At 49.6% G+C, this 26287-nt stretch overlaps 14 protein-coding genes across 14 annotated transcripts; 8 read left to right on the top strand and 6 right to left on the bottom strand.

Moving 5' to 3' along the window:
- Nucleotides 1-167: 167 nt before the first annotated feature.
- Nucleotides 168-1095, bottom strand: N7498_004633 (uncharacterized protein; the record flags this gene model as incomplete). Its single annotated transcript, XM_058451695.1, has 2 exons — nt 168-778; nt 837-1095. 2 exons carry the CDS (start codon nt 1093-1095, stop codon nt 168-170), a joined length of 870 nt encoding a protein of 289 aa, XP_058308233.1.
- Nucleotides 1096-3521: 2426 nt separating this feature from the next.
- On the bottom strand, nt 3522-4920 carry N7498_004632 (fungal specific transcription factor domain-containing protein; the record flags this gene model as incomplete). Its single annotated transcript, XM_058451694.1, has 6 exons — nt 3522-3800; nt 3901-4107; nt 4162-4435; nt 4653-4705; nt 4760-4778; nt 4829-4920. The coding sequence occupies 6 exons, from the start codon at nt 4918-4920 to the stop codon at nt 3522-3524; spliced, it is 924 nt and encodes a 307-aa protein (XP_058308232.1).
- A 1548-nt stretch (nt 4921-6468) lies between these two features.
- N7498_004631 (amidohydrolase family protein) lies at nt 6469-7554 on the top strand (the record flags this gene model as incomplete). The annotated part of the gene is made up of 1 exon (XM_058451693.1): nt 6469-7554. One exon carries the CDS (start codon nt 6469-6471, stop codon nt 7552-7554), a length of 1086 nt encoding a protein of 361 aa, XP_058308231.1.
- Nucleotides 7555-8101: 547 nt separating this feature from the next.
- On the bottom strand, nt 8102-8766 carry N7498_004630 (uncharacterized protein; the record flags this gene model as incomplete). The annotated part of the gene is made up of 2 exons (XM_058451692.1): nt 8102-8558; nt 8618-8766. The coding sequence occupies 2 exons, from the start codon at nt 8764-8766 to the stop codon at nt 8102-8104; spliced, it is 606 nt and encodes a 201-aa protein (XP_058308230.1).
- A 928-nt stretch (nt 8767-9694) lies between these two features.
- On the bottom strand, nt 9695-10336 carry N7498_004629 (amidohydrolase family protein; the record flags this gene model as incomplete). The annotated part of the gene is made up of 1 exon (XM_058451691.1): nt 9695-10336. One exon carries the CDS (start codon nt 10334-10336, stop codon nt 9695-9697), a length of 642 nt encoding a protein of 213 aa, XP_058308229.1.
- Nucleotides 10337-12164: 1828 nt separating this feature from the next.
- N7498_004628 (uncharacterized protein) lies at nt 12165-14155 on the top strand (the record flags this gene model as incomplete). Its single annotated transcript, XM_058451690.1, has 4 exons — nt 12165-12416; nt 12494-12758; nt 12821-13482; nt 13532-14155. 4 exons carry the CDS (start codon nt 12165-12167, stop codon nt 14153-14155), a joined length of 1803 nt encoding a protein of 600 aa, XP_058308228.1.
- Nucleotides 14156-14543: 388 nt separating this feature from the next.
- Nucleotides 14544-15270, top strand: N7498_004627 (putative GPI anchored protein; the record flags this gene model as incomplete). The annotated part of the gene is made up of 2 exons (XM_058451689.1): nt 14544-14954; nt 15007-15270. 2 exons carry the CDS (start codon nt 14544-14546, stop codon nt 15268-15270), a joined length of 675 nt encoding a protein of 224 aa, XP_058308227.1.
- A 374-nt stretch (nt 15271-15644) lies between these two features.
- On the top strand, nt 15645-15977 carry N7498_004626 (uncharacterized protein; the record flags this gene model as incomplete). Its single annotated transcript, XM_058451688.1, has 1 exon — nt 15645-15977. One exon carries the CDS (start codon nt 15645-15647, stop codon nt 15975-15977), a length of 333 nt encoding a protein of 110 aa, XP_058308226.1.
- A 369-nt stretch (nt 15978-16346) lies between these two features.
- On the top strand, nt 16347-17782 carry N7498_004625 (uncharacterized protein; the record flags this gene model as incomplete). Its single annotated transcript, XM_058451687.1, has 2 exons — nt 16347-16377; nt 16431-17782. The coding sequence occupies 2 exons, from the start codon at nt 16347-16349 to the stop codon at nt 17780-17782; spliced, it is 1383 nt and encodes a 460-aa protein (XP_058308225.1).
- Nucleotides 17783-18121: 339 nt separating this feature from the next.
- Nucleotides 18122-19131, top strand: N7498_004624 (palmitoyl-(protein) hydrolase). Its single transcript, XM_058451686.1, has 6 exons — nt 18122-18218; nt 18272-18283; nt 18337-18427; nt 18478-18531; nt 18591-18979; nt 19028-19131. The coding sequence occupies exons 1-6, from the start codon at nt 18136-18138 to the stop codon at nt 19122-19124; spliced, it is 726 nt and encodes a 241-aa protein (XP_058308224.1). The 5' UTR covers nt 18122-18135; the 3' UTR covers nt 19125-19131.
- Nucleotides 19132-19412: 281 nt separating this feature from the next.
- Nucleotides 19413-20160, bottom strand: N7498_004623 (uncharacterized protein; the record flags this gene model as incomplete). The annotated part of the gene is made up of 3 exons (XM_058451685.1): nt 19413-19915; nt 19967-20066; nt 20119-20160. The coding sequence occupies 3 exons, from the start codon at nt 20158-20160 to the stop codon at nt 19413-19415; spliced, it is 645 nt and encodes a 214-aa protein (XP_058308223.1).
- A 975-nt stretch (nt 20161-21135) lies between these two features.
- Nucleotides 21136-22238, top strand: N7498_004622 (putative short-chain dehydrogenase/reductase family protein; the record flags this gene model as incomplete). The annotated part of the gene is made up of 2 exons (XM_058451684.1): nt 21136-21319; nt 21373-22238. 2 exons carry the CDS (start codon nt 21136-21138, stop codon nt 22236-22238), a joined length of 1050 nt encoding a protein of 349 aa, XP_058308222.1.
- A 939-nt stretch (nt 22239-23177) lies between these two features.
- Nucleotides 23178-24149, top strand: N7498_004621 (nascent polypeptide-associated complex subunit family protein; the record flags this gene model as incomplete). The annotated part of the gene is made up of 4 exons (XM_058451683.1): nt 23178-23223; nt 23265-23307; nt 23684-23856; nt 23908-24149. The coding sequence occupies 4 exons, from the start codon at nt 23178-23180 to the stop codon at nt 24147-24149; spliced, it is 504 nt and encodes a 167-aa protein (XP_058308221.1).
- A 514-nt stretch (nt 24150-24663) lies between these two features.
- On the bottom strand, nt 24664-25988 carry N7498_004620 (uncharacterized protein; the record flags this gene model as incomplete). The annotated part of the gene is made up of 2 exons (XM_058451682.1): nt 24664-25849; nt 25906-25988. The coding sequence occupies 2 exons, from the start codon at nt 25986-25988 to the stop codon at nt 24664-24666; spliced, it is 1269 nt and encodes a 422-aa protein (XP_058308220.1).
- Nucleotides 25989-26287: the final 299 nt, after the last annotated feature.

The following is a 26287-nucleotide window of genomic DNA, read 5'->3' as shown; positions in this document are numbered from 1 at the left end:
AGGCCTCAACGAGGCTCTAAGTCTGCTTAGGAAGTGGCATACAGCACATGTACGTTTAAAGATATATACAGATGTGACATACATACATATTTCTTCATTGATCTCCATGTCTACCATAAACATAAAAATAGATCTGATTTCTCCAAAAGAACGTCACTATGGCCAGGTCAATCCCGTCGCGCTTCAGACCCCATAATCTCCGCAAGAGGGGACCCGTGAATCAAGGTATCCGAGTTCGTATCCGTCGACGGAGACAATTCTGTCGGGCCATACTTTCGTCGCGGAGGCATATAAACCTCTCTAGACTCTTGCGCAGCCTCGGTCATGGGCGGTTGCGCAGTCTCAGTCATGGTCAGTTGGCGTCGCCTATTTCGTCGTCGCTTAGTGAGGCCCCAAGCCACAGCACACAGCAACAAAACGCCCAGTGGAACACCAACGCCGACCCCAACTGCTGTGCTATAATTGTGCAAGGGGCTTCCTCCGGTTTCTCCGGTTCCTTTGGTTGTGCCCGTGAAAATGGGGGTTTCTTCGGTTCCGCCCGCAGTATTGGTAGTTCCTGTTGTGGACGGGTCGGACCGACAGGCGGTACCGGTACCATTAGCTAACGCGGCCCGACCGAAGATCATCTCTCCATCATCCAGGACAAAGGGCGCATCTCCGTTGGAGCATCTAGTAGCATTACTATTCTCGCTTTGATAGCCGCAGCAGTAAATTGCGCGGCTGTTGTCATTCAGTCCCACGCTGACCATCGGGGCGTTCGAGCCGGTCTGGTAATTTACTGTGCAGTGTCAGCCAATCCAGTTTGCGAATCAGTCGAGAGGCAGACAAAAACCGACCGCAGTAATAAGCGCAGAAACTTCCCCAGCCAGAATCCGTGCAGGAGCCGCGATACAGCGTAAACGGTTGTGTGGTCGCACTGAGGCAGTATCCCGTGCTGAGACAAATTGCGCCCGTCCCGCAACAGAAAGTAGTACTATTGCTGCTACAGGGCACCGCATTGGACGCGACCGTCCGGTCGGGATTGTAGCATGTGGCTTCAATTAGGGCAGCAAATATGAAGATCGCGCCTGCGGGGTAAAGAAACGGGAGAAGCATCTTTCGCGACGGAAATACGTAGCGACGACACAGGCAACTTAAAAAAGAAAAGAAAAACAAAGAGAGAAAGCGGGGAAGGGTTCTAAAGGTTCTAAAGGGACTGATGTGACGCTGGGGCTGAAAAACTTGTAAAATCCTTAGTGCAGTTATTCGGGTGATAACACGCGCTCCTGTTGGTCCTGTTTCTCTTCTGTTGATGATCCCTGTTGCTTGGCAGTCTTGAGTCATTTCGGTATATTAGATTGAGCTAGACTAATATCCAAAATCTGCGGCCACTCGACCAGGAGAGACCCTTTATCTTTAGCCCAAAGTAGTGTCTGATAAAATTCTTCCCATCTACCCTCTAGAAATGATCAACCTATTTGCCGGAAGCCGATCTTGACACTCATGCTACGACCAACACCACTTGTACGAAAGAGAACCTTGGATTATAGAACTACTTTTCTCACGGGCGCCATTGCCTTCTATACAAAATGAACAGAACAGGACAACTTCAAGTCATAATAACCTTAAAATTGCAACATATTTTTGTGACAGTTGCTTTAAATGCAAAGACCACATTCGTTAGAATAAAGTATCAACCATACAAGCGTTGAATGCCGCCTTCGTGGTAATTAACGTCCTATTCTTCCGGATATTCTATCATCAGCTTTTAAAGCTTTTGTTTCTGTTCTTCGGCTCCGTCAGCTCCGAATAAACATAGTCGAATATTCCAGGGAGCGCAGGCTTTTTCTCTCTTCAGCAGCCATGAGTTCTTGAAGAACATTAGCTCTAATTTTTTCCCGACATTGTATTTCTTTCTGATCATCCCAAACTTCCTTTTCCTCCAGCCACTTTCTCCGCCGGGAAATCGGATTTCTGCTCATCTTCCAAACTTCAGAATCAGCTCGATTTCGATACGCAAAGCTGCCATTGCTGGTCCTGTGGTGCGAGATCCGGTAACTCATGGGTTCAATGAGGATAGGTTGTCCTCCGTTCTCCAGGGCTTTACGGCGAGCCTCTTTGCTAGCTTCAAAGACGGCGAATATGTCTGTCCCGTCAACTCGAATAGATTCTATTCCGTAGCTGATACCACGCACTGCAATTCCATCACCGACATACTGTTCGGTCGTGGGTGTTGAAATTGCGAAACCATTGTTCCAGCAAATGAAAACAAATGGGCATTTCTTCACCGCAGCTAGGTTGAGTGCTGCAAGAAAATCACCTTCACTTGCTGCTCAATCACCAAAACAGTAGGCCGCAATGCGAGCTTGCTTATCGGGGTTTTCCAGGGCGTCCATCTTCAGAGCATAACAAGGTAAAAAAATGTCTGTCAAACGAACCTGCAGCACTTGCAAAATTCATTCGGTAACTCGACCATTATAGATGGGACCTTCAACTAAAAATGCATAGATAGGAAACCCGTTCCGAGAGTCCTCGCCAATATTGCGCATCAAGTCGACGAGTTGACCTAAATGGATCTGGTCATCTTCGACTGCGATGAATGGAATCAAATGTGTCCAGGATGCCATGTGGATCGCAAGAGAAAATCATCTTGGGCCAAAAGCGGTTAAAGTCTACTACGGAGCCAGAATACCACGGCGTGAACTCAGATCAATCTGAAAAATGCTAAGGGATAACAAGATAGAAGGCCATATTCAAATATATGAATGGCTTGAGGTGCAAAGAATTAATTCCAAGACATGACGATCCGCGGCAGAAAATTATTTAGAAAATCGTCATGTCGCCTGTTGGTGGAAAGCCTTCCAAAAAGTCGACCGAAAGGTCATTCAGTTGATCAAAGCCGGCAATCGGGTCGAAGATCGAAGGCTAAGCGGAAAATGTGGTAAGCCTTGGACAAAACAAAATGAAGGGAAATCAGAAACCAAATTCTTACCTCTGGGGAGATATCGACTGGAAAACTTTGCGCCGTATATCCAGCTGATTGAAAAGAGTTCATTCTTATCGCTTCGCTTGCGAGACCGACAATTTCCCGAGGAAATGTAAATGACACTTGCGATGAAGTCAAAAAGTGAATTTTAGCAAAGTGACCCGCTGCAAGATCAAGATGTGCCAGATCTGATTGCACTGTAGTACAGGTTGGGTTTTTGAGAATGTAAACAAATAGGTTTATCACTGCAAGCATAGGAAAATAGAAGGCGATTCTGTAAACCTGGGTTAAAATCTCAAAGGCCTTCGAGAGACTCAAAAGCAACATGGACTTACGGTGATGGAAAGCTTGTATCGAAGGACGCATCTTTAAGAGCCGATAGGATCTGCCTTGATGCTTCCGCTGCACAGGCTGAGCTCTTTGATATTAGATCATCAAATACGAGGTTTTGACGAGTAAGGGCCGAGCATATCCAAGGGTAGTGGAAATTTGCATGTATGGCAATTCTACTGCCCCAATATAGACAGTGAAGTCGTAATATATTTGCCTTATGCCGCTAATGATATCTTGAAGGAGCGGAATCGTTATGATGCTCAAACGTAAGATGATCCGGGAGTAGTTTTCGCCACTCTTCCAGTCTCTCCTCCAGATTTCTCATAATCTGGAATAATGCTTCTGGACGCTGGCTTAATGCTTTGACGGAACAGAGATTTTTGATTATCTCTGAGCAAATCCGAGCATGCGCTATAACAGCCGAGAAAACGTCAATATCCAGCGTGCTGCCTTCGGGAACAGAGCTGGGTATTTCGCAGCTAATATCGGCATCATCGAATATCTAGGATTTTGCGTTAACAAGAGTGTAGAACAGTAAAAGTCCGTCCCGAAATCAAAAGGAGAAAACCAAACCTAGCAAAGAAATGTAATCCGTCACTTACTGATGGACGACCAGATCGCAAGGCGATGTAGTTTTCGTAGCAATACACAGCCCAGAATACCCAGCTTCTTTGTAGTATCTCCAGGTTCGGAAGCTTCCATAGCCTCGATGGATGTCGGTGAAGTCCTTTGGATTGCGCAAGTCGAGCAGCAGAAGCACAGAGCATATATTCGACGGCCGGGCTTCCTAGAAGCTCCGCAAACGAAGTCTGGATATTCCATTAGAAGTGAAAAGTAATACGCATCTAACCACATTTACTTACCATTGCAAGCAACGCTTGGACTGCCATAAGACCACTTGGCATGAATAATAGATCCGATAAGACAAAGAAGGCATTGTGAAAGAATCGTAAAGACTCTTGCTGGACTTCTGAAAAATTTCTAGACCCATCCATCGACCCCGCAGTGCGGCATCCAACTGCATACACGGCATTGCGTAGAGCGTACCAGGCGACGTCTTCATCATGTTGGTTGGGATCCTGTAGATGGGCACGAAGGCGTGTTTCAAAATCAGGACGAAAGACAGCGCCGAAAATGCTGTCGTGTGATTGCTCAAAAAAGGCTCCCAGCTCAGGTTAGCTTTCTGATACCTTAAATGAAAGCCATACGCACCTGAAACGTAGATCCAAGCTTTTTTAACGTCTGGTTCTGGACTCCTTTCACGAAAAGTGCCTGATGCGAGCGTTAAGCGGCTTGTCCAGTCCATAACCAATCCCTGAGCAACCTGATGGAATCTAGTTGTCCCGATTCTTACACAGACCCATTGTAAGCCAGGACTAGAGCAGATAGACAGCCATGATCCAGGTCCTGTTATAGTCGGTCATTGCTATTGCCTCTTGGGGGGACTTTACTGTCACGAACCATGGTGTTCCCAATTGACCTGCATTCGCATTAGCGAGAACGACCAAGGTATAGGATTTCTTGACGTACAGCTTGGAGGTCCATCGTGGCCTCCTCTCGATCAATTTCAGAGTCTCGAGGAGTTGGTGGTTTTCCACTGAAATTTTCTGTCTCGTTTCCATAGTTCAAAGTTCTAGTGAGACTTGACAAGGAAGCTATTTCCCCCACTACCAAGTGGTCCTCGGGTCCCGCCGCCTCGGCGACGTTGGGACTAAGCTGGCTGGGCCCACTTAGACTTGTTTCTGGGGGTATCAGTGTTTGCCTTGCTTCGATGATTGCAAAAGAAGATTGATCGAGGGTTGTTGTGTCGGAAACCATATTACATTCACCCCGGCCATTCGAATGCCCAATCATGGCAATCGGATCCACACGGCTGTGTACCACGCGCTGTCTGTGATTCTTGCGACCTCTCCGTTGCAAAATAGGATAAGTACATTGTTGCTCACGGTCCTATGGCTAGCGTTGTGAGAATTTTACTTTGATAAGTCTTTGCGGTTTAATCATACGAAGCAATTTCCACAGGGCATAGCACCGTCGCCTGCATAAAATATGAGCATGGTTCAATCGAAGATTCATTTGATTACTAACATTTCACCTTTTTTTTCCTGCAGTGACTGCAAGCCTGAGATAGCTTGACGCGGTCCTTGTTTGGAGGCATCGAGATTCGGATTGAGCAAGGATGCTGTCACAGGATCGGGCTTTGTGGAGAGGCATAAGTGATCGTGCGGGGAAATAATGTTGCAGGTTCGGCACAGGAGCTTAAACGCCACACCCTCCCCCTCCCCCACGTGACGCCCGGGGACTCTCTAGATAGCGACTCTATATCATGAAACCGATATTTTCCCTTATGCGTACATCCAGGGCTGATTCCGATGTGATTGATCAGAACCGGCGCAGTCCGATTAATGAATACCTCAGACGCGAAATGATATAGCTGTTGAAGAGGAACAGGATACGTTCCATGGGAAATGCAAAATTATTTCAACCCTACGGGTGACAGTACTTCTTGATGATGTTTAGCGTATTACTCAATCCTCAATTAGTTGATGGTGTGAGTAAAGCAAAAAAGGCACTGCAACTGAATTATTCTAATAGTAAGACCGAGTCTCTCCTAAACAAGTTTATGTTTTATCATATGAGCAGCCATTCCTATCCAAATGCACAGTGGGATAAGAATTCCACATCCTGGAGGTTACCTAGAAACACCGCAATCACTTCTGATGTACTAATTTTGTAAAAAATAACATGGGGAAAATAACACATAAGAAATCCATAAAAATGCTATTTACCTCAAAGTGGGGACCCAAGGTCGACTTCCGATAGTTGCTCACGAGGCAGGACTTGTTTGAAGACTCATGATCTTTGGAACGACACCTTGACCATCAAGGAGTGACGATTAGTTTACCATCTTGCAGCATGGACAGCCAATGCAATTACTAAGCGTAAATTTTAGCCACCTGCCCATTTGGTTCGGCCCGAACTTTTTCGGCAGTCCTGGAATTCCACCGAGTAACATGCTGGCATCAGTATTTCAGTAAATCCACACTCCACATCCGGAGGCTTCTGTCTTACTCTCATTTGCTTTCTCTGTCTCTGGGTAACATCTCTTTCCCAGGAACGCCGTTGTCTTCGTCATTTCTCATCGTGAAGCATTTTCATTGCCTCCCATCATGTCGAGAAACACACAGCCGACCGTAGTCACCGCCATTACTAACGTCAGAGTGTTTGATGGGCAAAACATCTGCGACCCTACCACTGTTATTATCGATGGCGAATTAATTGGCGGCTCTGATTCGATCCCCACAAAGACGATCGATGCTCAGGGAACTATTCTCCTGCCCGGACTGATAGATTGCCATGTTCATTTGACGGGACCCGACGATCTCGCTCGCATGGCTGAATATGGCATCACCACAGCACTAGACATGGGCACTTGGCCGATTGAGCTCCTCAAATCACTTCGCGGACGGAAGGCTGTGACTGATATCCGAGGCTGTGGTATTCCTGCGACAGCTCCCGGAAGTGTACACAGCCACATTCCAAGTTTACCTAGAGAAGCTTTGGTGTCCAACACCATCGAAGCCAAAGCATTTGTGGCTAATCGGGTGACGGAAGGGGCTGATTATATCAAGATCGTCGCCGATGTACCTGGACCGGACCAAGAGACTGTAAATGCCCTTGTTGCAAATGCCCGCGAGAGTGATAAACTTGTTATCGCTCACGCTGTAACTCTGGTTGCTACGCATATGTCTCAGCTGGCTGGTGTAGATGTCATTACGCACGCTCCTCTCGACGGGGTTATGAGCGATCAAGACATCCAACAAATGGTCGAGAATAAGCGCATCAGCGTACCGACGTTAACCATGATGAAAGGAACGGCCCTGGCAAAAAACAGGAGTTTTGAAAACGCCCGCCGAACAGTGGCTGCGCTTCACCTCGCAGGTGTGCCTGTTCTGGCTGGCACGGATTCCAACATGGCTCCCGGCGTACCTGCGAACGTTTCTCACGGCGTCAGTCTACATGAAGAGATGGAATTGCTAGTTGGTTGCGGACTTTCCACAACGGAGGTCATTCGGGCTGCTACGTCTCTGCCGGCGAAACATTTTGGCTTACACGACCGCGGCGTAATTCAACCCGGCTATCGAGCCGATCTGATCTTGCTTCGAGATAATCCGATTAAAGATATCAATGCAACCAGATCCATCGAGCGGGTATGGATCGCTGGAGAAGAATTCAAATCCCCGCATGCAAATTAAATGTGTACCTAGCAGATGTCAAATTCAGTCTCTAATTCAGTTTATTCTGCTCTAAAACCCCCGCCATGTTTAACAATCTATTTCAAAAGATTATGCGGCGAAACGTGGTTGTTACTTGCGCTTATGCATTTTTTTGGCGGTGCCCGTCGTACTTCCGAAGATTCTGGGTCTCATGGCCAACTCTTAGCGAGTCGGTGGCCTCTCTGAACAAATATGCTCATATTCCTCTACTGCAAGGTAGGTTGTGGGTTACTTCATCCTCATGTACCTGCACGGACTCTATGTTCAAATCACATCATGCCTTAGTCAATATCACTCACCAGACTCGACCTAGACATGCTTGCGTCATTCAATTCAATTTCTGGCGACAATTGATTTCAGGGCTCCGGGCAACCACGATAATGAAGACCACTATTGACTGCCGAGGTGAACAAAGTTCAAAGTCTCATTTCAAATATATTTGACCGTGAGAGAAAAGCTAAATAGAACCGTATTGACAGGCTTCCACTTCCAATCCAACAAGGAGACAGTGTGGGTCTTTTTCGACTCAAAATAACCAATCGCGATTTTCTTCCATTAGCCGTGTACAGGTGGAAGGATCATCAACTCCTGGAAGGTCTTCCTTGATTTTGAAACCCTTCTGAGAAAGAACCCAGGCGATACATTTATAGCTGTCCCGTCCATTCTTCGGTAGAGGTAGTTCCACAGACTCAGACGACGGAACTGTCGGGGTGATGTAGTCTCTTTCATAAATTGCTTCCAGTGTCAACAACTTCCACTTGCCATCGACACACTCCAAACGGGAAATAAACCGAGTTAAAGAGACACAGTCATATTCCAATCCATTGTGGCGAAAGCGAATGGATATGGAGCCAGTCGACTCGGAAAGGGCCTTGTTGCCGTTGATTTCCACTTCCACTGGACAGATCGTATGAATCGCACCAGTTCCACCCGTTGCCATAGCCCTTGAGCCAGCTACAAAGCCATCGATATCACCTTGGAACCTGTTATATGTCTTAGCAAAATCCAAACTAAATATGGCGTAGGATAGGTCATTTCTCACCATGATATCTCGACATGCGTTTTAGAAGGATCCGGGTGATAACTGTCACGAAGCTTGTCCCACTGATATGAATCCCGGTAATATCGTTCGCGGACTAGGAGCGATTTGATTTGATACTCCTGGGTCACTTCGTCAATAGCAGGAGCCATTTTTCCTTGTTGGAAGAGAAAGAGTATTTTGATCTGCGGAACTTCAAAAACGATATTGTGCGAGTTGAAGCGATTGATATGGCAAGTTTGCTGTCAAACGAAGGGCAGGAACAATTAGTGCCCCGAATATGCCCTGTAAATAGGGGATTTAGTGGCGATCACTGCCTAAAATATTCGGTGTTATTCAAATCCGCGCCAACCATATCCGGCATATCCGTGGATATGACGGCAACGGAAATATAATTTATTCGGGGTATTTGTACAAAGTCAAATGAAGACAAAAGTTATGTATCGAATGAAGCTGAGCGTGTATATTTCAAAAGTGCGCATCATAACTACTGTGACTGTAAAATCGAAGATGGAAGATTGATAGAACCAAAGCTGCCCAAGCTGCCCCGGCTGAAAATAAGTAGCAAAATGATGTCCCTCGAAATATCCAGCAGACTTTCCATCCCGAAATCCTGCCCTATACTCGGAATTTGAACAATTGCTCCGCATTTGTCTGACAAATTTTGCGCATGTCCGAAGGCCCAACCATATCTCCCAATGCTCGAACAAACTCTGGGACTCTCTGCGCATCAATATAAGGATAATCATTGGCGAAGAGAATACGATCAACTCCCCAGGTTTGAATTGCAATCTGGGTTGGTGGCAAAGAAAACAGCCCAGAGATTGCCAGCCACACTTGACTGCGCAAGATCTCCCCAACACTGCGCTTCAACCCAAAAATATTTTTATCGAACATCGCATCAAAGCGCTGCAGCATCATCGGTAACATTTCACCTTGGTGTCCAACGACGACCTTAAGCTTCGGATTTCTGTCTAAAGTGCCAGATACAGCGAGCCGAAGGACGTGAATGGCAACCTCATTATGCCAGCCCCATCCCATGCCAGCCAAAGTTGCGGATAACTTGGGCTTTTCAGGAAATTAATAGTAGGTGTCAATCACAGCAGGAGGTGCAATACCAGGATGGAGATACAGAGGGACATCGAGCGCCTCAAATTCCGACAAGAGATCGTCGAACTCAGGGTCGTCGAGGAACTTGCCAGTACATCCGACCGAGCCGGCCATCATCGCTCCAACAAAGCCCAGTTGCTGCACGCTGCGGCGAAGCTCTTCAATAGCTAGTTTCGGCGCATGGAAAGGCAAATCCGCAAGGGCTTTGAATCGGTCGGGATGCGCGTCGACGGCCCTTTTCAGTTCGTTGTTTATGTCTCGCGCCAAAGCAAGGCCAGGTTCCGGCTCCATCTGCATACAATTGACTGGCCCCGCCAGACTGAGTATTTGCATTGCGATGCCGCCTTCATTCATGTCTTGAAGCCGTTGCGCTCCGGTTTCGGTGGAGCTGCCACCGGCGTACGCCATGGCCTCGTGGTCAACAAGTTGTCCAAACACACGTTTGGCATGCACAGCCAGAACCTTTTCAGGAATTCGTGCCGTCAATTTGGGGAAAACAACATGTTCCTCGACTCCGATGATTTTCAAGTCGTGAAGTTCCGGGCGGAGATAGTGAGTGCCGGGGCCTGGAGTGTTGATCGATCCAACGCCCGAGCTAGATTTTGATGCCATGGCATTCGTTTTGGACAATGTCAAGTTGAGAAAGATTCACGCAATGACCAGTTCCTGCCTCCGGTTGACTATATTTACGTAAATTGCGATTTACCGATTCCGGTTCGTCATCGCCACATGCGCATCGCCATAGTCCCGGACAACTCGGATATTTTTTTGGAGCCCCACATCTATAAACGCCGACTGTTTTAGGCTGTGGAGACTTCATAAATTAGTTATGCGTCTAGCAGTTTCGGGAGTGTGGTGGACAATCTTGATGACTCCATACCTCATCTCACATCCAAATCCTTCGATCGATCGATCTGTTACCTTTACCAGTTTGCCATGTCGGGCTTGCCTTTGCTTCATACTCGGCAGACCCGTGAGGGGCCTTTTTCGCGCGGGCGTGTTTTTTGTGGTTGACCCCTCGCGGGTTTCACCACCAGTTTGATCTAACTAAGAAGGTATAAAAGCCCAACTAAACTTCAGTTCTCTGACTGGAAAGCGCTACCCCTCTGGGAAAATTTATTTGAAACTTAGACTCGGAGGTTGCGGTCGCGCCAGGATTGGCGCCATGTTCACTAAGAATGTAGATATTACACGCCTTAGCTAATCATCGTATAAGCATACAGTATTAGGACTATGCTATTTGAACACACCTGCCCTTGTCTACATTCCTGAATTGTATCTTTGAAGCGAAAATGCAATCCACTTGCGCAAGGGCCAAGAGAAATACGATATGCTGCGTCAACAGCAAATCTTCCAATTCCCTACCATTGAAAACATTCAGCCCACTCTCGTCTCTATTTCTATCTATATAGTCCTGTTACTCTTTACGATTCATACCACCGTTGCCTCATCCCCTTCGCTTGCGTCTTGTGTCCATTTACTGCAAGCTTATCCAGAGTATGATTAGTCAAGCGCATGTTCAAAAGGGATATTCACCGCGGGATACTCAAACTTTATGCGAATCAGGATAAACTTGTTCGACTTAGCGGAAACGGGGTTTCGGTTACAGATCTTCATTCTATTCAGGGAATTTATAGTCGGTTCATGGTCCAGCGTATGGGCATTGGTGATATTGGTTGACGATGGAGGTTAGATTAGGTCTTATGATCGATAGGATCTGGAATCGGTGCTTAGCCTTCACCGTAGATCTGAAATGGGGGCTTCCGAGTTATTCGAATTGCATTTGTGTTTCTGGGAGGTTTCATATGGTGGCAGTGAGCGACGGGGATGGTCTCGTCAGGATAGGAAAACGACTGAGAATGTTGTGGATCAAGATAAGGCCGATGCAGGCATACGGCATCGTCAAATGCAAGCCACCGAGACAAACTGATCTCAATGTGTCCAGTATCTGTCTTATGACCCAAATCTTACCCTAACTAGTTTCAGGTGGATTCATTCATTCAAGACTGGCCGCGTGTAGCCGACGAGATTCATTTGCTCTTGTTTTATCATTATTGCGAATACCGCTTGGCAAACGTGGAGACAAATGTACGCAGGTCCACAACGCACACTAAAACTAATGTAGGCAACCGTCCACAGCTTAGTGGGGCATTCTTCACCCACTACTAAGTGAAGCCAGCCTAAGACCAACCTCAAAATCAAGATCCAACAAGCAGCCTGCAACCTTCTAACAGTTTCGCAATTTATCCTGCGAGACATAGCAGCTACATGCATCACATGTCTGAGGTTGAGGCCCCATAGGGTTTAGGGCACACAGTGTACCTCAGTATTTATCCCCTGAGATTCATCTCACTCTCACCTTTCTATAGGCATCTCTCTCATCAAACTAAAAATATATACATAATCTTTCACGTTTTATTACTTACGCAATAAAATCTCCATGGATGAATTTCTCTTGCAACACGTTGGGCGCCATCAGCAACTGGTTAGGCAATTCAAACCCAAGCCTAGGCCGAACGAAGGAGACCCAGTCACTAGTTCCAATATTGCTGTCTCGACGCGCATACGGCCCATGCTCGATGATGAAACCTCCTCCGGTCAAGTCCCTGCAGCCTTTGCTCGGGCTGGTGAGAGTGGAGTTGTGGATCTTCATGAGCTGAGAAGGGTCGTTAGGGGTCCACCGCCATTGAATGTTAGTCACGGTCGTTTTCTTTGAGTAGGCATAGCGACTATCAAATAGATATGCAGACTAATCATATTGAGATTTAGTCTTCGTCTTTCCAAGTAGGGAAAGTGTTTGGCGCTGATCGCAGTACGGACTTGATCTATGAAGATCTTGTACAACCACTTCTTCCCTGGGTTTGGGAAGGAGGTATTGGTACTCTGTTTACCTATGGACAGACCGGCTCCGGGAAGACCTATTCTGTCAGTGGCATAGAGCGTCTGGTAGCTTGTGCCTTGTTCGATGGGACTCTACAAGGACAGCGCAGGTTGCACGTTTCCATATTTGAATTGGCTCGGAACTCGGCATTCGGTGAGAATACACTTTCTACAGTCTTTAAATCCCATCGCATATCACTGAACATCTCTGACTAGATCTGTTAAACTTCCGCGCACCATTCCAAATCCTGGAGGACTCCTTCGGCGATACCCAGCTAGCTGGAGCAAAAGAGTACAAGGTCGCCAGCACTGCCGAGCTTCTGGCCCTGATTGAGCAGGCTACCTCATTCCGGCAAACAGCTTCTACGGAGAAGAATGACGGATCCTCTCGCACACACGCCATCTGCCGCATTAGGATCCAGGATCCAGTCCAGGCTACCCTGGATGATGGTATCCTATATCTCGTCGACCTCGCAGGCTCAGAGGCTGCTCGTGACATTTCAAATCACACTTCCGAACGAATGAAAGAGACACGTGAGATCAACATCAGCCTTTCTGTATTAAAAGACTGTATCCGAGGACTGGCAAATATGGACAATTCTTCTTCGAAATACAAGAAGCAGTATATTCCATTCCGGCAGAGTATGTTAACAAAGGTCCTCAAACATGTCTTTGATCCCTCTGGGAATCGCGAGTGCAAGACTGCAGTGCTAGCTTGTATCAATCCTAGCCTGCTGGATACCGGGGTGAGCAAAAGTACTCTTCGGTACGCGGAGATGCTCCGGTCCGCGGAAACGAAAGTGATGTCTTCGGCATATAACCCCGATGTACCATCGACGTGGAATAACAAGGAACTTCGAAACTATATCAAAATCAAAGTGAGTGTCTCGGTGTCGCTTGTCTTCTATATGCTAATCCGTTGACTAGTCTGGTAGTCCCTCGATCTCCCCGTCTGTTCTTGCGCCGCATGAAACCGGCCAGCAGCTTCTCCAGCTATCGACTTCCCAATTCCTTCAACGCTGTCTCAAGTCGGACGGTGTAACTGGCGATCAAGCTAAATCGTTCCATGCCAAATTTTGGAGGTTACACATTGACTCACAAAGGAGCTCGAGAAAGGTTACCGCGTCCAGCAAGAAAGAGCGAAGTCTTTGCAAAAATGTTCGATCCGATAAATGTTCATCAAGCCGTGATCCCGCGTTCGAGGGTAAATACAACGTACCAAACTTCAAGGAGCGCATCCGGCCAGGCATGGTAATCCGCTGGACTCCATCAGCAGAGACCATCTCGGTCTCTCCGAAGCAGAGCTTAGCTGTTGTGCTATGTCCCCTAGCCGAGGATGAAGCACATGTACAATGTTTCCTGGGGAACAAAGCCAATGAAGCATCTCATACTGCACAACGCTACCTTTGTGGGACGGTCTCGTCAGGGACACTAGCGGAGGCGTACGAGATCAATTTGTGGGCCCAGGTGGTTATCGATGTGAAAGATATGGAGGCGGAGGTTCTACTGGAGTACGATGCAGCCACACGATACTACCATACAACCGTGTAGACCAGACCTCGGCTATTATGTTCCATTTTATCAGGATATCACAGATGGACCAGTTCAATCTGAGCCCGCTCATCTCCGCCTGTCTTGGCAGTCTTGGCATCTCGTTCTTGGTTGCGTGCAATTGAGCATATTATCTGGTTCGGGCCTAGTGTTTTCCTAGTTGGGATTGTGTCTCGGGTAAACCCCCAGTTTGCAGTGCCGCTAGGCCCGATCCAGGTGATCCAATCTATACGATGTTCCTAACGGCAGGGTCTGGTTTTTGTGGTCGAGGAGCTCTCGCTTGCAGGGTTCAATGACAGCTTTGGTGGCGATCCTGAAAATATTGATATAGCGACTCTCTTCCCGATTCCTTCTCGAACCTCATTTCTCATCCTCAACATCCTCCATCATGAAGTTCTCCCTCCTTCCTCTCTTGCTGGCCCCATTGGCTTCAGCACACTTCCACCTCGAGTATCCCATCTCTCGCGGCTTCGATGAGGATACAATGCCTAATTTCCCTTGCGGTGGAATGTCCCAATCCTCCAACCGTACTCAACTACCCATCTCCGGCTCTTTCCCCGTCGCCCTGTCTATGGGCCACATCCAATCTGCCGTCGAGGTTCTGATTGCTCTCGGAAGTGAGCCGGGTGACAGCTACAATATCACCCTCGTGCCAACCTTCCAGGTCAATGGACTGGGTGCCTTCTGTTTGCCGCATGTTGATTTCAGCGAGGCCCTGCTCGGCGTCAACATTACCGATGGAATGAATGCCACCGTCCAGGTTCAGACCAATGGCGACCCCAGCGGTGGACTCTACGCTGTAAGCCTTTATTTTGACTTTCTCTTCACTTGAAAATGCTAATTGTCCTCAGTGCGCCGATGTCCAGTTCTCCTCCAGCGTCACATACAGTGAGCCTTCGTCCTGCAAGAACAACACCAATGTCGCTGCTTCCGCCTTCCCAAGTTCATCCGCTCAGCGCAATGCCAACGAATCCACCGCCGAAGGCGCGGCTCAGGGCTCTTCTGGCAGCAGCACCACTTCCGCTTCCACTTCTAAGGGAGCCGCCGTTGCGTTGCAGACCGCTGCTTGGGGCGTGCTCGGCGCTGCATTTGCCGGTGGCCTGGCCGTGCTCTAAAGCTGAGAGTGGCGCTAAAAATAGTTCATCTCATCAATTAGAAGCTCTCCAGAGCTAGTTGTTTCATGACACTTCAATGAATACCTGCCTTCCCTGATCTATATTCTGTATAGTTCCAATATAATCATGCATTTGGTGGGTACTCACTCGAAAGGTCCCTTCTCCACTTCCCCAAGAATCATCCAATCACCCGGTACAATTCAGCTTGAATCCCAGCCCATAAATGAAGAACCTGTACATCCGCAAGTGGTAGAATATGAGTACACACAATCACCGCCAACTTCTTCTCGCTATCGCATCACCAGAACAAATTCGCCAATCCAGCCCAGTGTGCCCTTTCGGCGGATCTTCCTCTTCCTTGGCTACTGCTCAGCATGAATGATAAGGCCCAGCTTCGTGGGTTATTTGCAGCAACTGGGTACACCGCCAAGATTGGATTTAAGGCGGGAGTGCCGTCATATTCAAAGCCGGAAACGACATTGGCGGAACTTGATGCTGGAAAATACCCCGGCATGACAGCCAGTGGCTATCCATACATGTTTCACATCTACGGCACCCACGGTCCCACACTCCTCAGCAACGGGCCAACTACAATGGAACTTCAAGGCCGTTGGGTTGGCGACTTCATCCAAAGATCGAAAGGAAGGGCATCAAATGCATCAATCCCAAGCCCGCTGCAGCCGAGACTTGGAAATACCGTGTCGTAAAAATGGCAATATACTTTCTCAGAGTCTCAGGCAAGAACTATGAGCCTTGCTGCTATGCAGGTGCTATTCCAGCCCATGGTAGGGAGATTCAAGCTGCAATAGATACTATGCATCAGTATTCTTCGTAATCTAGAGATCACTTCCTGCACGCTTGACACATTAGCATGGACCGATGTCTAACGAATGCCTCAATCTAAGTGGATTCCTCAACGGGCAGGTCGCTTCGCTGACATCTGGGGACGGGACATCGTATATGCAGTCACGTGAGGTAAGAACTAGGCAGCCGAGCAGTTCAATTAAACAAGCTTCCTCTTGCATCTCTCAATTGACCCGTAAATAGCATTGTGTAACTGGTTCGTCGTCGCTGCGATGGATCGATTCGAAAAGCTGCGCCCAGTTGGTGCGTAACCTCCCCGCTCCGAAACCTCCGGACCCCAATTGACTTCGTCTCAGGTGGGTTGGAGCAGTACTCAACTGCGCGCCATCAGATCGGATTTTATCTAAATGTCGCTGTGGCTGCAACATATGAACTGCCAGACCCGTTTACGCTTCCTATCAAAGACTACGTCTACAGGGCTTGTGCGGTGCTTATTGCGGAGCATCCGGTGTTGTCGGCCATTCCTGCGGGTGAAGATACCCAGAAACCGTATTTTGTGCGATTGCCACAGATTGACTTGGATCGGGTTGTGTCTTTTCATCAGCGTCGGACTTCCTTTAAAGCCGGCGATGATGAACCTGGCCCGGATCACGATCTGCAAGTCTTGATCGAGGACGAGCATAACAAGGCATTCTCCGTGCCGAATGCCTATTGGAGGTTGTGCATTCTGTCGGACAGCGAGTGTGAACGACAGTTTACTGCTATCTATGTCTTTCACCACGCTTTAGGCGATGGAGGCTCAGGAAAGGCTTTCCACAAAAGCTTCCTTCGAGCGTTGAACACTGCCGAAGAACATGAAACGAAAGCCCTTATCGAATCACCGAAGATTCCGCTTCTGCCGAATATTGAATCCCTCCACCCAATGCCTCTGTCTTTCCTCTTCCTCGCAAAGAAACTCATTCAAGCAAAAGTCTATTCGCACCGAGACCCGGGGCTGTGGACCGCTGGTCAAATACAAAACCCCACCAAAACCTGTACTCGACTACTCTCATTCTCCAAGTCCGTCGTTACTTCACTGCGAGATCGCTGTCGACAGGAGTACACAACTATTACCGCTGTCCTGCAAACGGTCATTGCGAGATCGATCTTCGCCCACATTCCCGGCACTTACTCAAGCCTCGCTTGTACAGGCGCGCTATCCTGTCGCCGCTGGCTTCCCGATGTAATCACGGACGACGTGATGGGTGTATTCGTCCAAGATTTTGAAGAAACATACTCTCGCAGCGCTACATCTGCGGAATCCTCGTTCCCATGGGAGGAAGCACGGAGATCTCGACAAACAATCGAAGCTACCCTCAATCGCAAAGGCAAAGATGCAGGACCCAATCTACTCAGATACGTTAATGATTACCAGCAAGAACTCTGTCTTTCCAAGCTTGGCCAGGACCGCGACAAGACTTTCGAGGTGTCTAATGTCGGTGTCGTGCACTCTGAATCGGGTCCAGAGGAACCAGCTATTAAAGGCATGGTCTTTTCGCAGTGTGCCAGTGTCATTGGAAACGCTCTTGAGTTCTCTGTTATAACCGGTGGTGATGGGTGTTGTGTGATTTCTGTCTCGTGGCAGGAGGGCGTTGTTGAGGAATCTCTGGTCGAGGGGGTTATTGCGAGTGTCAGAGATGAATTGCGTCTTCTTGCTGGTTGCAAATAATGATCATGTGCTCCATTATCGCCTTTATTCATGATTGACTAATGTACAATTTTAATGAGCTTGTCATAGATCCTCGAGAAACATAATACGATACTTTCACTGCATTCCTTTACGAAATTGACCTCTTCATCGAATTCCTTGAGACTCTCAAGAGGAGAGTCTATTCAAAGAACAAGACTCCAGGACTCAATAATGACTGCTTCGTTGACTTCTATTAATCTCTTCCAAGGCGGTGAAATCGCCGATAACCTCGGCGGCAGAATAGCGGAGTCAACAAGCACGGCTTATCTTTTCCCGCCCCGTCTCTTCTTCAGCTCTTCATCAGAATTGCATTGATTCGATCTATATCCAAGATGTCTGTCCGCGCCCCCTATGTTGTCCCCGCACTCAAAAAGCACACCGCGACCGTGATCATGGCCCACGGTCTCGGAGACAGGTTCGTCATCCCCGCCAGCAAGGATGTATCTCACTGACAATTCCTCAATCTAGTGGCGCCGGATGGTACGAATCGACTTCCCCCAATGCCATGTCCATCGAATCTAACCTCCTATCAGGATGGCCCTCGCCCAGAACTGGCGCCGCCGCGGCAAGTTCGAGGAAGTGACCTTCATCTTCCCCAACGCCCCCATGATCCCGATCACAGTGGTAGGTACAACCGACTCCGAACCCGAAACGACACAAACTAAAGCAAACAGAACTTCGGCATGAGTATGCCCGGCTGGTATGATATCACCAAACTCGGCGGCGACGTGAGATCCCCCTTATAAACCCCCACCCGGACCAAAAACCGACTCTAACGGGGCCGCAGCTGGACTTCGAAGAAGCAATCCGCACACAAGACGAGGCCGGAATCCTAAAGTCGCGCGACTACTTCAACACCCTCATCAAGGAGCAGATGGACAAGGGTATCAAGTCCTCCCGCATCGTGCTCGGCGGGTTCTCGCAGGGTGGTGCGATGTCCGTGTTCACGGGCGTCACGAACAAGGAGAAGCTGGGTGGTGTGTTTGGTCTGTCGTGCTACATGCTTCTTAGCGACCGTATCAAGAACTACACGCCCGAGAACTGGCCTAACAAGGATACTCCGTTCTTCTTGGGTCACGGTGATGAGGATCAGGTTGTGCCTCATGCGTTTGGCCAGGGGTCGGCTAAGATGCTGAAGGATCTTGGCGTTGAGAATGTTGAATTCAACACTTATCCGTATGTTCGATCATATCGATTATGTTGCGATATACTAACTTGATGCAGTGACCTTGGCCACTCGGCTGATCCCGTCGAGATTGATGATCTGGAGAAGTTCTTGACGAAGACGCTCCCCATGGAGGCCGACGGGGCTGCTTTATGAATGGATGAAAGAGATACCATGGGTAGCGTTGCATTTTCTCGGTGGGGATACACATTGATCCTCGGGGTTGTGGTGCTGCTGGCTGCAATTACATGGACCAAGTACCAGGATCGAACGGAGTTATCACAAGATAAGCAGCGCTAGCCTGAAAGCGTTGGTTTCAAACCTCATGTAATTATGCATGATAGGAAAACGCTATACTAATGCTTGGCGACCAGCACAACTGACATGATTATCAACCAACACCCGTTATGCTTCCCGTGTCACTGAATTCGCATCCCATGGTCTCTACCCCCGAATAGCCTTAGCAACAGTCTGTTCAATAACCCGAGTCATCTGCTCCGTATTCTCCTTATCAAACGGCACCATATGCTTAGAGCCATGGTCATAGAAAGCCGCCTTACTCGGCTCACAAAGTCCATACAACTTCATACTCTCCGGATACAGTGGATCCGTTTTGCCGACGATATGCGCCGTGGGAATGGCAATCGAATACGTATCAGGCTGCGGCGAAATATATGCTAGTCCCGCACTCTCCCACGGTGCCCCGCTGCAGATAAATACGGCCGCACGGAAGAGGGGTGGCTCGCTCGGGTGCGTCTTGCTATGGTGTGCGATTAGAGCTGCGGCTAGAGCGCCGCCTTGCGAGAAGCCCATCACGGCGTCGAAGGGTCCTTTGGTGATGATTAAGTTTCGGATGTGCTCGAATGCTTCGACCAGGTGAGCGCTTGGTAAAGTGGGGTCGCGTGGGTAGTGGTTGTAAAAGGGGCCGTCGACGACGCCTTCGAGTTCTGTTTTGTCTCTTTAGTGTTTGTGGTGATTGAGGTGCCGGGGGTGTGTACCTGACTCCACGGCGGCGTCCATCTTGCCGTTTACGAATTTGAAGGTGTGGCCCTTTTTCTCGAGCTGTTGGCGTATACCGCCGGTCTGGATCTCGAAGATCTGGGTTGGAGATTAGCATTGGATTTCGTCGCTGTACTGAGAGGGTACGTACCTCGCCGTTGGTGCCGGCACCGTGCAGACACAGGAAGCGCATGATGGAAATCGATCTGGAATTTTTGGTCCGGGTGCAGATGAAGGTAGATGCAAGGTACAGAAAACAGAATCAAAACGAAAATCGAAGTTCAGTTCACGGTGGAAGGTCTGAAGGTTCCCCGGGTGATGATATGTTTACAATAGTCGCGATGCCCATGCAGGGGGGGGGGGGGGGCAATGTACTTCGCAATTGCCGCAAAGGGAACATAGGGGGTGAGGGGCGCAGACTGGCAATTACATTTATCGTGATCTGAAATCCAAGTCTCATCTGATCTTTCTGATACTTCGAGGTGGTCCTATTTGCCATTGTTTACGGCTTTGAGTACCTTCTGAGCTATTGTTTCATGTTGCTCTAGCTTGCTTCAAGATGGTCACGATGGAGAACAAGCATCGACTTCAATCCCCAAAATGGAGAGCCTTTGATTCCACCAAAGCATGATTGAGCATATATATCGCATGTTGAGAAATAAAGGGGTAGATCAGATGAAAGAGGACGGACATATAAATTGAAGGTATATTCTAATACTGTTTTCTGGTCGTTCTCAGGGGAATATTCATACCCTTTCTCTGAGAACTGTTTTCTAAGGGAATTGCATCTACTCGAATTGCATTGAGCAAGCTGCATATAGGCGCTGAGTGCGGCACATTTCCGAATAGCTTCATAGGCTCGGCTGACCAATCAGCAGCCATCGGGGCAGAGAGATGTTGTTACAGGCCAGTAGGGCCCTACTGTACTGAGCACTGACCTACGCACCCCACTGAGGTCTCAGTAGGGCCCCTACTGACCTGCCGGCCAATGTTTGGTGCCTTATGATGAGGGCTCTGACCTTCAACGTCGCATTCAAAGGAGAAATCCACATGTTCGGCCGCTAGTGGAACTCAACCTCCTCGGCTCCCCGCGATGGGCCTCCATTCAGCGATGGGCTTCCATTCCACCCAACCGTGGGCTGATCCGACGTGAAGCTATACTGCAAAAATGGATTCTCATGACGTGGTTGCTGCCAGTGGATTCGTTGGATACAGCTTGCGACACCCTCTAGAAGGGCTGTCAAGCTTCGGTCCCACGCTGAACGAGGCCACGTTCGGTCTCCTGGGCTCCTCCTTTAAACCCGAGCGCGACATCGCCAGCCTCGAGGGCAAGGTTATCCTGGTCACCGGAGGTAAGTTGATCGTACCTGCATGATGAATGGCTCGCTCACGCCCATTCTCACAGGTAATACCGGCCTCGGCAAAGAGACCGTCTTCCAGCTGGCCAAGCACCACCCGGCACGTATTTACTTGGCTGCACGCACCGAAAGCAAGGCGCGCGATGCCATCGCCTCCGTTCAGTCCCAGCTTTCTTTTCCGGTTGACATTCGCTACATCGCGCTGGACCTAGCCTCCTTCAAGTCCATCCGTGCCGCAGCGGATACCTTCCAGTCAGACAGTGACCGCCTCGACCTTTTGATCCTCAATGCAGGAACCATGGGCAATCCGCCCGACAAGACCGAAGAAGGCTTCGAGGTCCAGCTGGGCACTAATCATGTGGGCCACTTTCTGCTCACCAAGCTCCTCCTGCCCACATTGCAGAAAACCGTCGCGCAGATCCGCTCCAGCGGGGCGATTCCCGACGTCCGCGTCGTGACCGTGGCATCGGCAGCCCACGCAATGTGCCCGGCTAGCTTCGAGGGAATGACATCTACTCCTTCTCTGCTGGCCGACAGCACCTGGAAGCGCTACGGTGCGTCCAAGGCAGCCAACATTTTCTTCGCGGCGGAGCTGGCACGCCGGAATCCGGAGATCCTTTCGGTCTCCGTGCACCCGGGCGCAGTTAACAGTGATCTCTACCATCACGCCAAGGCAGCTGGCTCCTTCATGAACTACAGTTTAACTGTCGCAGCGTCCTTTTTCTTCCGCAACGTGCGCAGCGGCTCTCTCAATACCCTGTGGGCAGCTGGCACCCAGCGAGACCATTTGGTCAACGGTGCTTACTATACCCCCGTTGGATTCCACGGTAGTGGCACAAACTTCGTGCAAGATGGAAATGTCGCCCGCAAGCTTTGGGAGTGGACTGAGGCTCGGATTGCTGAGCTGAGCTGAGCCCGACAATTGATTTTTGAGTCATTTCTGTTGATTTAATCTTGTTGGTAGCATCAGCCTGAATAGCCGTACAATTTATCGAATTCTCTAGGACATTTCTATCATAATTTGCTCTTTCATTGGTGCTTGGATTCTCTTTTCGGGGGCGGACAAGTATTTAACGCCCTATCAAGCCAATGCAGACGTCTGGGTCAGGGTTCCAAGTACTCAATGCAACCAATGATACGATCACGAATGGTAGTAAGACGGAAGAGTTTCTGCGTCAACAGTGTCCCAAAATGCCGATTACGCGGGAGAGGCGCGAAATCGAGGCGCTGTTGTCGAATGCCAAGATTCAGCGGTTACTTGGGTTCCGGGAGAAACATGGTTTGAAGAAGTATTTCCGATTGTGGGAGAAAGAGAATAACCAGGTTGTTGTTTAGTTAGAATCAAATCTCCAAGAATGATGGAATTGAATGGAAGTATGGAAGCAGGGTGAAGCTATTCCCCGTGCGGGTTCACCACTCAACCAGATTAGGGTTTAGCCGAGCTGTCTCCCTCGTCGCCCACAATCGAAACCACGTCCAGCATCAACCACGACCATGCGATCTTCAGGGCTCATCTCTGGATGCCATGTAAATGTAAACATCTAGGAGAATCACAATAGGAACGTAGTGAGAAAATAGACCGCGGCCATCGCCGCGGCGCATTAGCGAAAATCCGCATTTGTAACTCCCCACACAAAACTCACGGGATGCGCATCACCACCTTCCCTCCTCCCTCCGACCTTCCCATATCCCCCACCACCCATCACTTTCTCGGTACGAATCCCATTTTGAACCCGATCTCGACGAACGCATTCGCTTTTTTCGACCTGCGACTTGCGATTTCGTTTTTCGGCTTTCCCTCGGGACTTATCGGCTAACGTTGGGAGATCAGGACGACCGAATCACCGTCATAATGGATCACGCTAAGTTGGCTAAGATGCAGCAGAGCGTGCGCATTGGTATGTGTCTCTTTTTTCTGGTCTTTGGTGTCAATTGCTAGGGTCTGGAGAGGTGTTGCGGGCTGGTCTTGAGCCGGTGGCGTCGTGAGTGAAGACATCAGCTCATGTCAGACCTGCGTCCTGGGCTCCTGCATCGCTGAAGAGCTGTATCTTTGGGCTTCTATGAAATCTATTGCTAACTCTTGTTTTCCTCACAGGGTACGTATCCTTCTATTCTTGAGCTTGAACCCGCCAACCCGAACCCCCGCCTACCAACCGACGGGAAGATTCGTGCGATGGGCATCCCCACATTCGCATTCCGGTCTCGACATTGTGCGATGGACATGCAGTGCCCCATGATACTAGGACGCATGTCCGATAATTCGAGACCGGCAATAACGCAATTCCACTCGACCACGAATCCGACCTACACCCATTTTCTACCCCTCCGAACAAATTCAACTAACCCTATTCTCCACAGAGGCAAGGGCACTCCCCGCCGCAAGGTCAAGAAGGTCCAGCGCAACTCCGGCGCCGACGACAAGAAGCTCCAGGCCACCCTCAAGAAGATGAACGTCCAGCCCATCCAAGGCATCGAGGAGGTCAACATGTTCAAGGAGGACGGCAACGTCATCCACTTCGCCGCTCCCCGCGGTAAGCTCCCCGATTGAGCCCTCTAAGAACCCACAATGCTAACGTATTCAGTTCACGCCTCCGTCCCCTCCAACACCTTCGCCCTGTACGGCAACGGCGAGGAGAAGGAGCTCACCGAGCTCGTCCCCGGTATCCTGAACCAGCTCGGCCCCGACTCCCTGGCCTCGCTCCGCAAGCTCGCCGAGAGCTACCAGAACATGCAGAAGGCGCAGGGCGGTGAGAAGAAGGATGATGAGGAGGATGATATCCCCGACCTGGTTGAGGGCGAGAACTTTGAGAGCAAGGTTGAGTAAATAGACGTCACCGACACAAAGCAAAATTCAGTCTATGGTCAATGAAATGTGTTCATCCAGTTAATTCTCTTGTTTCTTTGTTATGGGCCCCCAACCTGGTGTTTGCCCGGTATGAGGATTTGAAGGCAGAGCTTGTAAAGGGTTCTGCGGGCGTGGATTTTTGGACCGCAGTTCATCTGCACCTTGTAATGCCTTTTCTTATAAATGTTGCGATTCGCAATTCTTACGGAAGACTGCCGTGTGTAAAGAGTCCGGATTGGACGGTTCATAATGTCTACATCAAATGCCCCGAAAGGATTATCATACAACGCAAAATTTCCCCAATACGCCGAGTAATGCTTGGGTCCCATCGCCTGGGCCACCCGTATTGCGCCTGCTCTCGCAGTGCACCTCTGCTCCACGGTACCTGCCGGTTGTCGCAGCTAACTGGGTATGCAGAGAGGCTCGGTGCAGTAGTCCTGCATCTCAAACCACTTGCCAATGCAAACTGTTTTTCAGATTCTCCAAGGGCATTTCAAGCATCTTCTTTCAGTCCGCAGATATCCGTTCCGAGAACCTTGTCCACCGCGTACCAGAACTTCCAGTAAGCATTGGACTTGTCGTAATCAAAGGACCCATCCTCGCGCAATTGAGGTCCATCACCAACAATATCGCCCGTAAACCAGCTCAGAATCGGGATCGAGCGGAGTACGCGCTCGGTGACGGTCGGCTGTGGAGGGAGGGCCTCGGTCAGGGGACGGAGTTTCGCGCGGCGGACGGTGGGAATATGCGTCATGAACTCGGATTCTGGCTTGGGTTCGGTTGCGAGGCTGCGCTGGTGCAGCGATGACGAGCGGTCGAAGCCTGTCGAAGCTCCTGTCGCGACGGCAGTTGCTGTACCGGAGGTGGCGGTTGTAGTCGATGCGTCGATCGATTGCTCTTCTTCTGTCTCGTTGACGTCCGCGGCGCCGGATAAGTTGTTCATGGCGAAGGACCGCGGCAGCGTGAATCGGTCCTGGTCGCTGCTGGGCATGCTGGACAGGAACGCGGTCGAGTGTGTAGAGGTGAGTGTGCGCGGTGCACGGCTGCGTATCCGGTTGGCTGCCGCCGAGTCTGCGGGAATAGAGGCATCTTCTGCGGGTCCATGGCCGTGGTATAATTCACAGAAGACAAGACATCCGTCGATCTCCTGCGGCGAGTAGAAGCACGCGCGGTCGGCAGCCTGGGTCGAGTCGAAAGTAACCTTGATCCAGTGGAAGCCGCCATCGTAGCGCTTAGACTTGCGGTTTGCGTCGGCAGAGAGGTTGGCGCGGATGACGACGTCGCCGCCGCTGAGCATCTGTGCGGACTGGATGAGGGAGTTGGGATCGCTGCGAGCGTAGTCTTCGCAGATCATGCCCTGCGAGATGCGCTCGTACTTGTCGATCACCTTCCACTCGATGTCCTTGCTCTTGTATCCGTACAGGATGCACTCGGTCGCGACCTTTTCGGTCTGTTTGCGCGAGTTTTCGAGGCTGGAGGATGAGGAGGACTTGGGCAGACCGGAGACTTTTTCTTCTTCCTGCTGCATGGAGAATAATCGACCAAACTCGGCGACATTGGGATTCTCTCGCTTTGCGGGCGTGCCGGTGCGTGTTCGGGATCGGGCTTCGTATCGGGCGTTCCTCCTCTTGCCAAAGGGTCCTGACTCTTCTGGTGGTCGGCGGGGATTGCGAGATTCACTAGTCGGGTGTCAGTGCCATTGTGCAGTGTAATTTCAGATGAGGTGGCTGCTTACTCTTTGTAAATGTAGCCCCAAGGCAGAAGGTTGCCGTTCTCGTCTCTTGCGCGCTCCTCTGGAGGTACGGCGTGGTACTCCATGGTGGATAGTGGATAGATGCCGCTATGAATGTGAGTTGGATAATGGAGGGAGTTCAGAAAGCAAGTGAATTTTAAAGGGATCCACCCGTGGACCTCGAATGGGGCAGAGCGCGAATCTGTCAACCAGCGGAGGTGAAAGTGAAACTTTTGGTAAACAGTGGTTCGCCGGGATACGGGTCACGTGGCATGTGCAGAGCTCTACACGAACAACACATGGCTTATTGCTAATTTTCTTCTAAATTTCGAATTTTTTGGATTCATTAGAGGACCGAATAGTCCCAAAATTTGTTCTGTTTGAT

The sequence above is a fragment of the Penicillium cinerascens genome, assembly GCF_028974065.1.
Source record: "Penicillium cinerascens strain IBT 15544 chromosome Unknown contig_5_segment0_segment0, whole genome shotgun sequence".
NCBI classification, from domain to species: Eukaryota; Fungi; Ascomycota; class Eurotiomycetes; order Eurotiales; family Aspergillaceae; genus Penicillium; species Penicillium cinerascens.
This window is presented reverse-complemented; position numbering and strand designations above follow the sequence as displayed.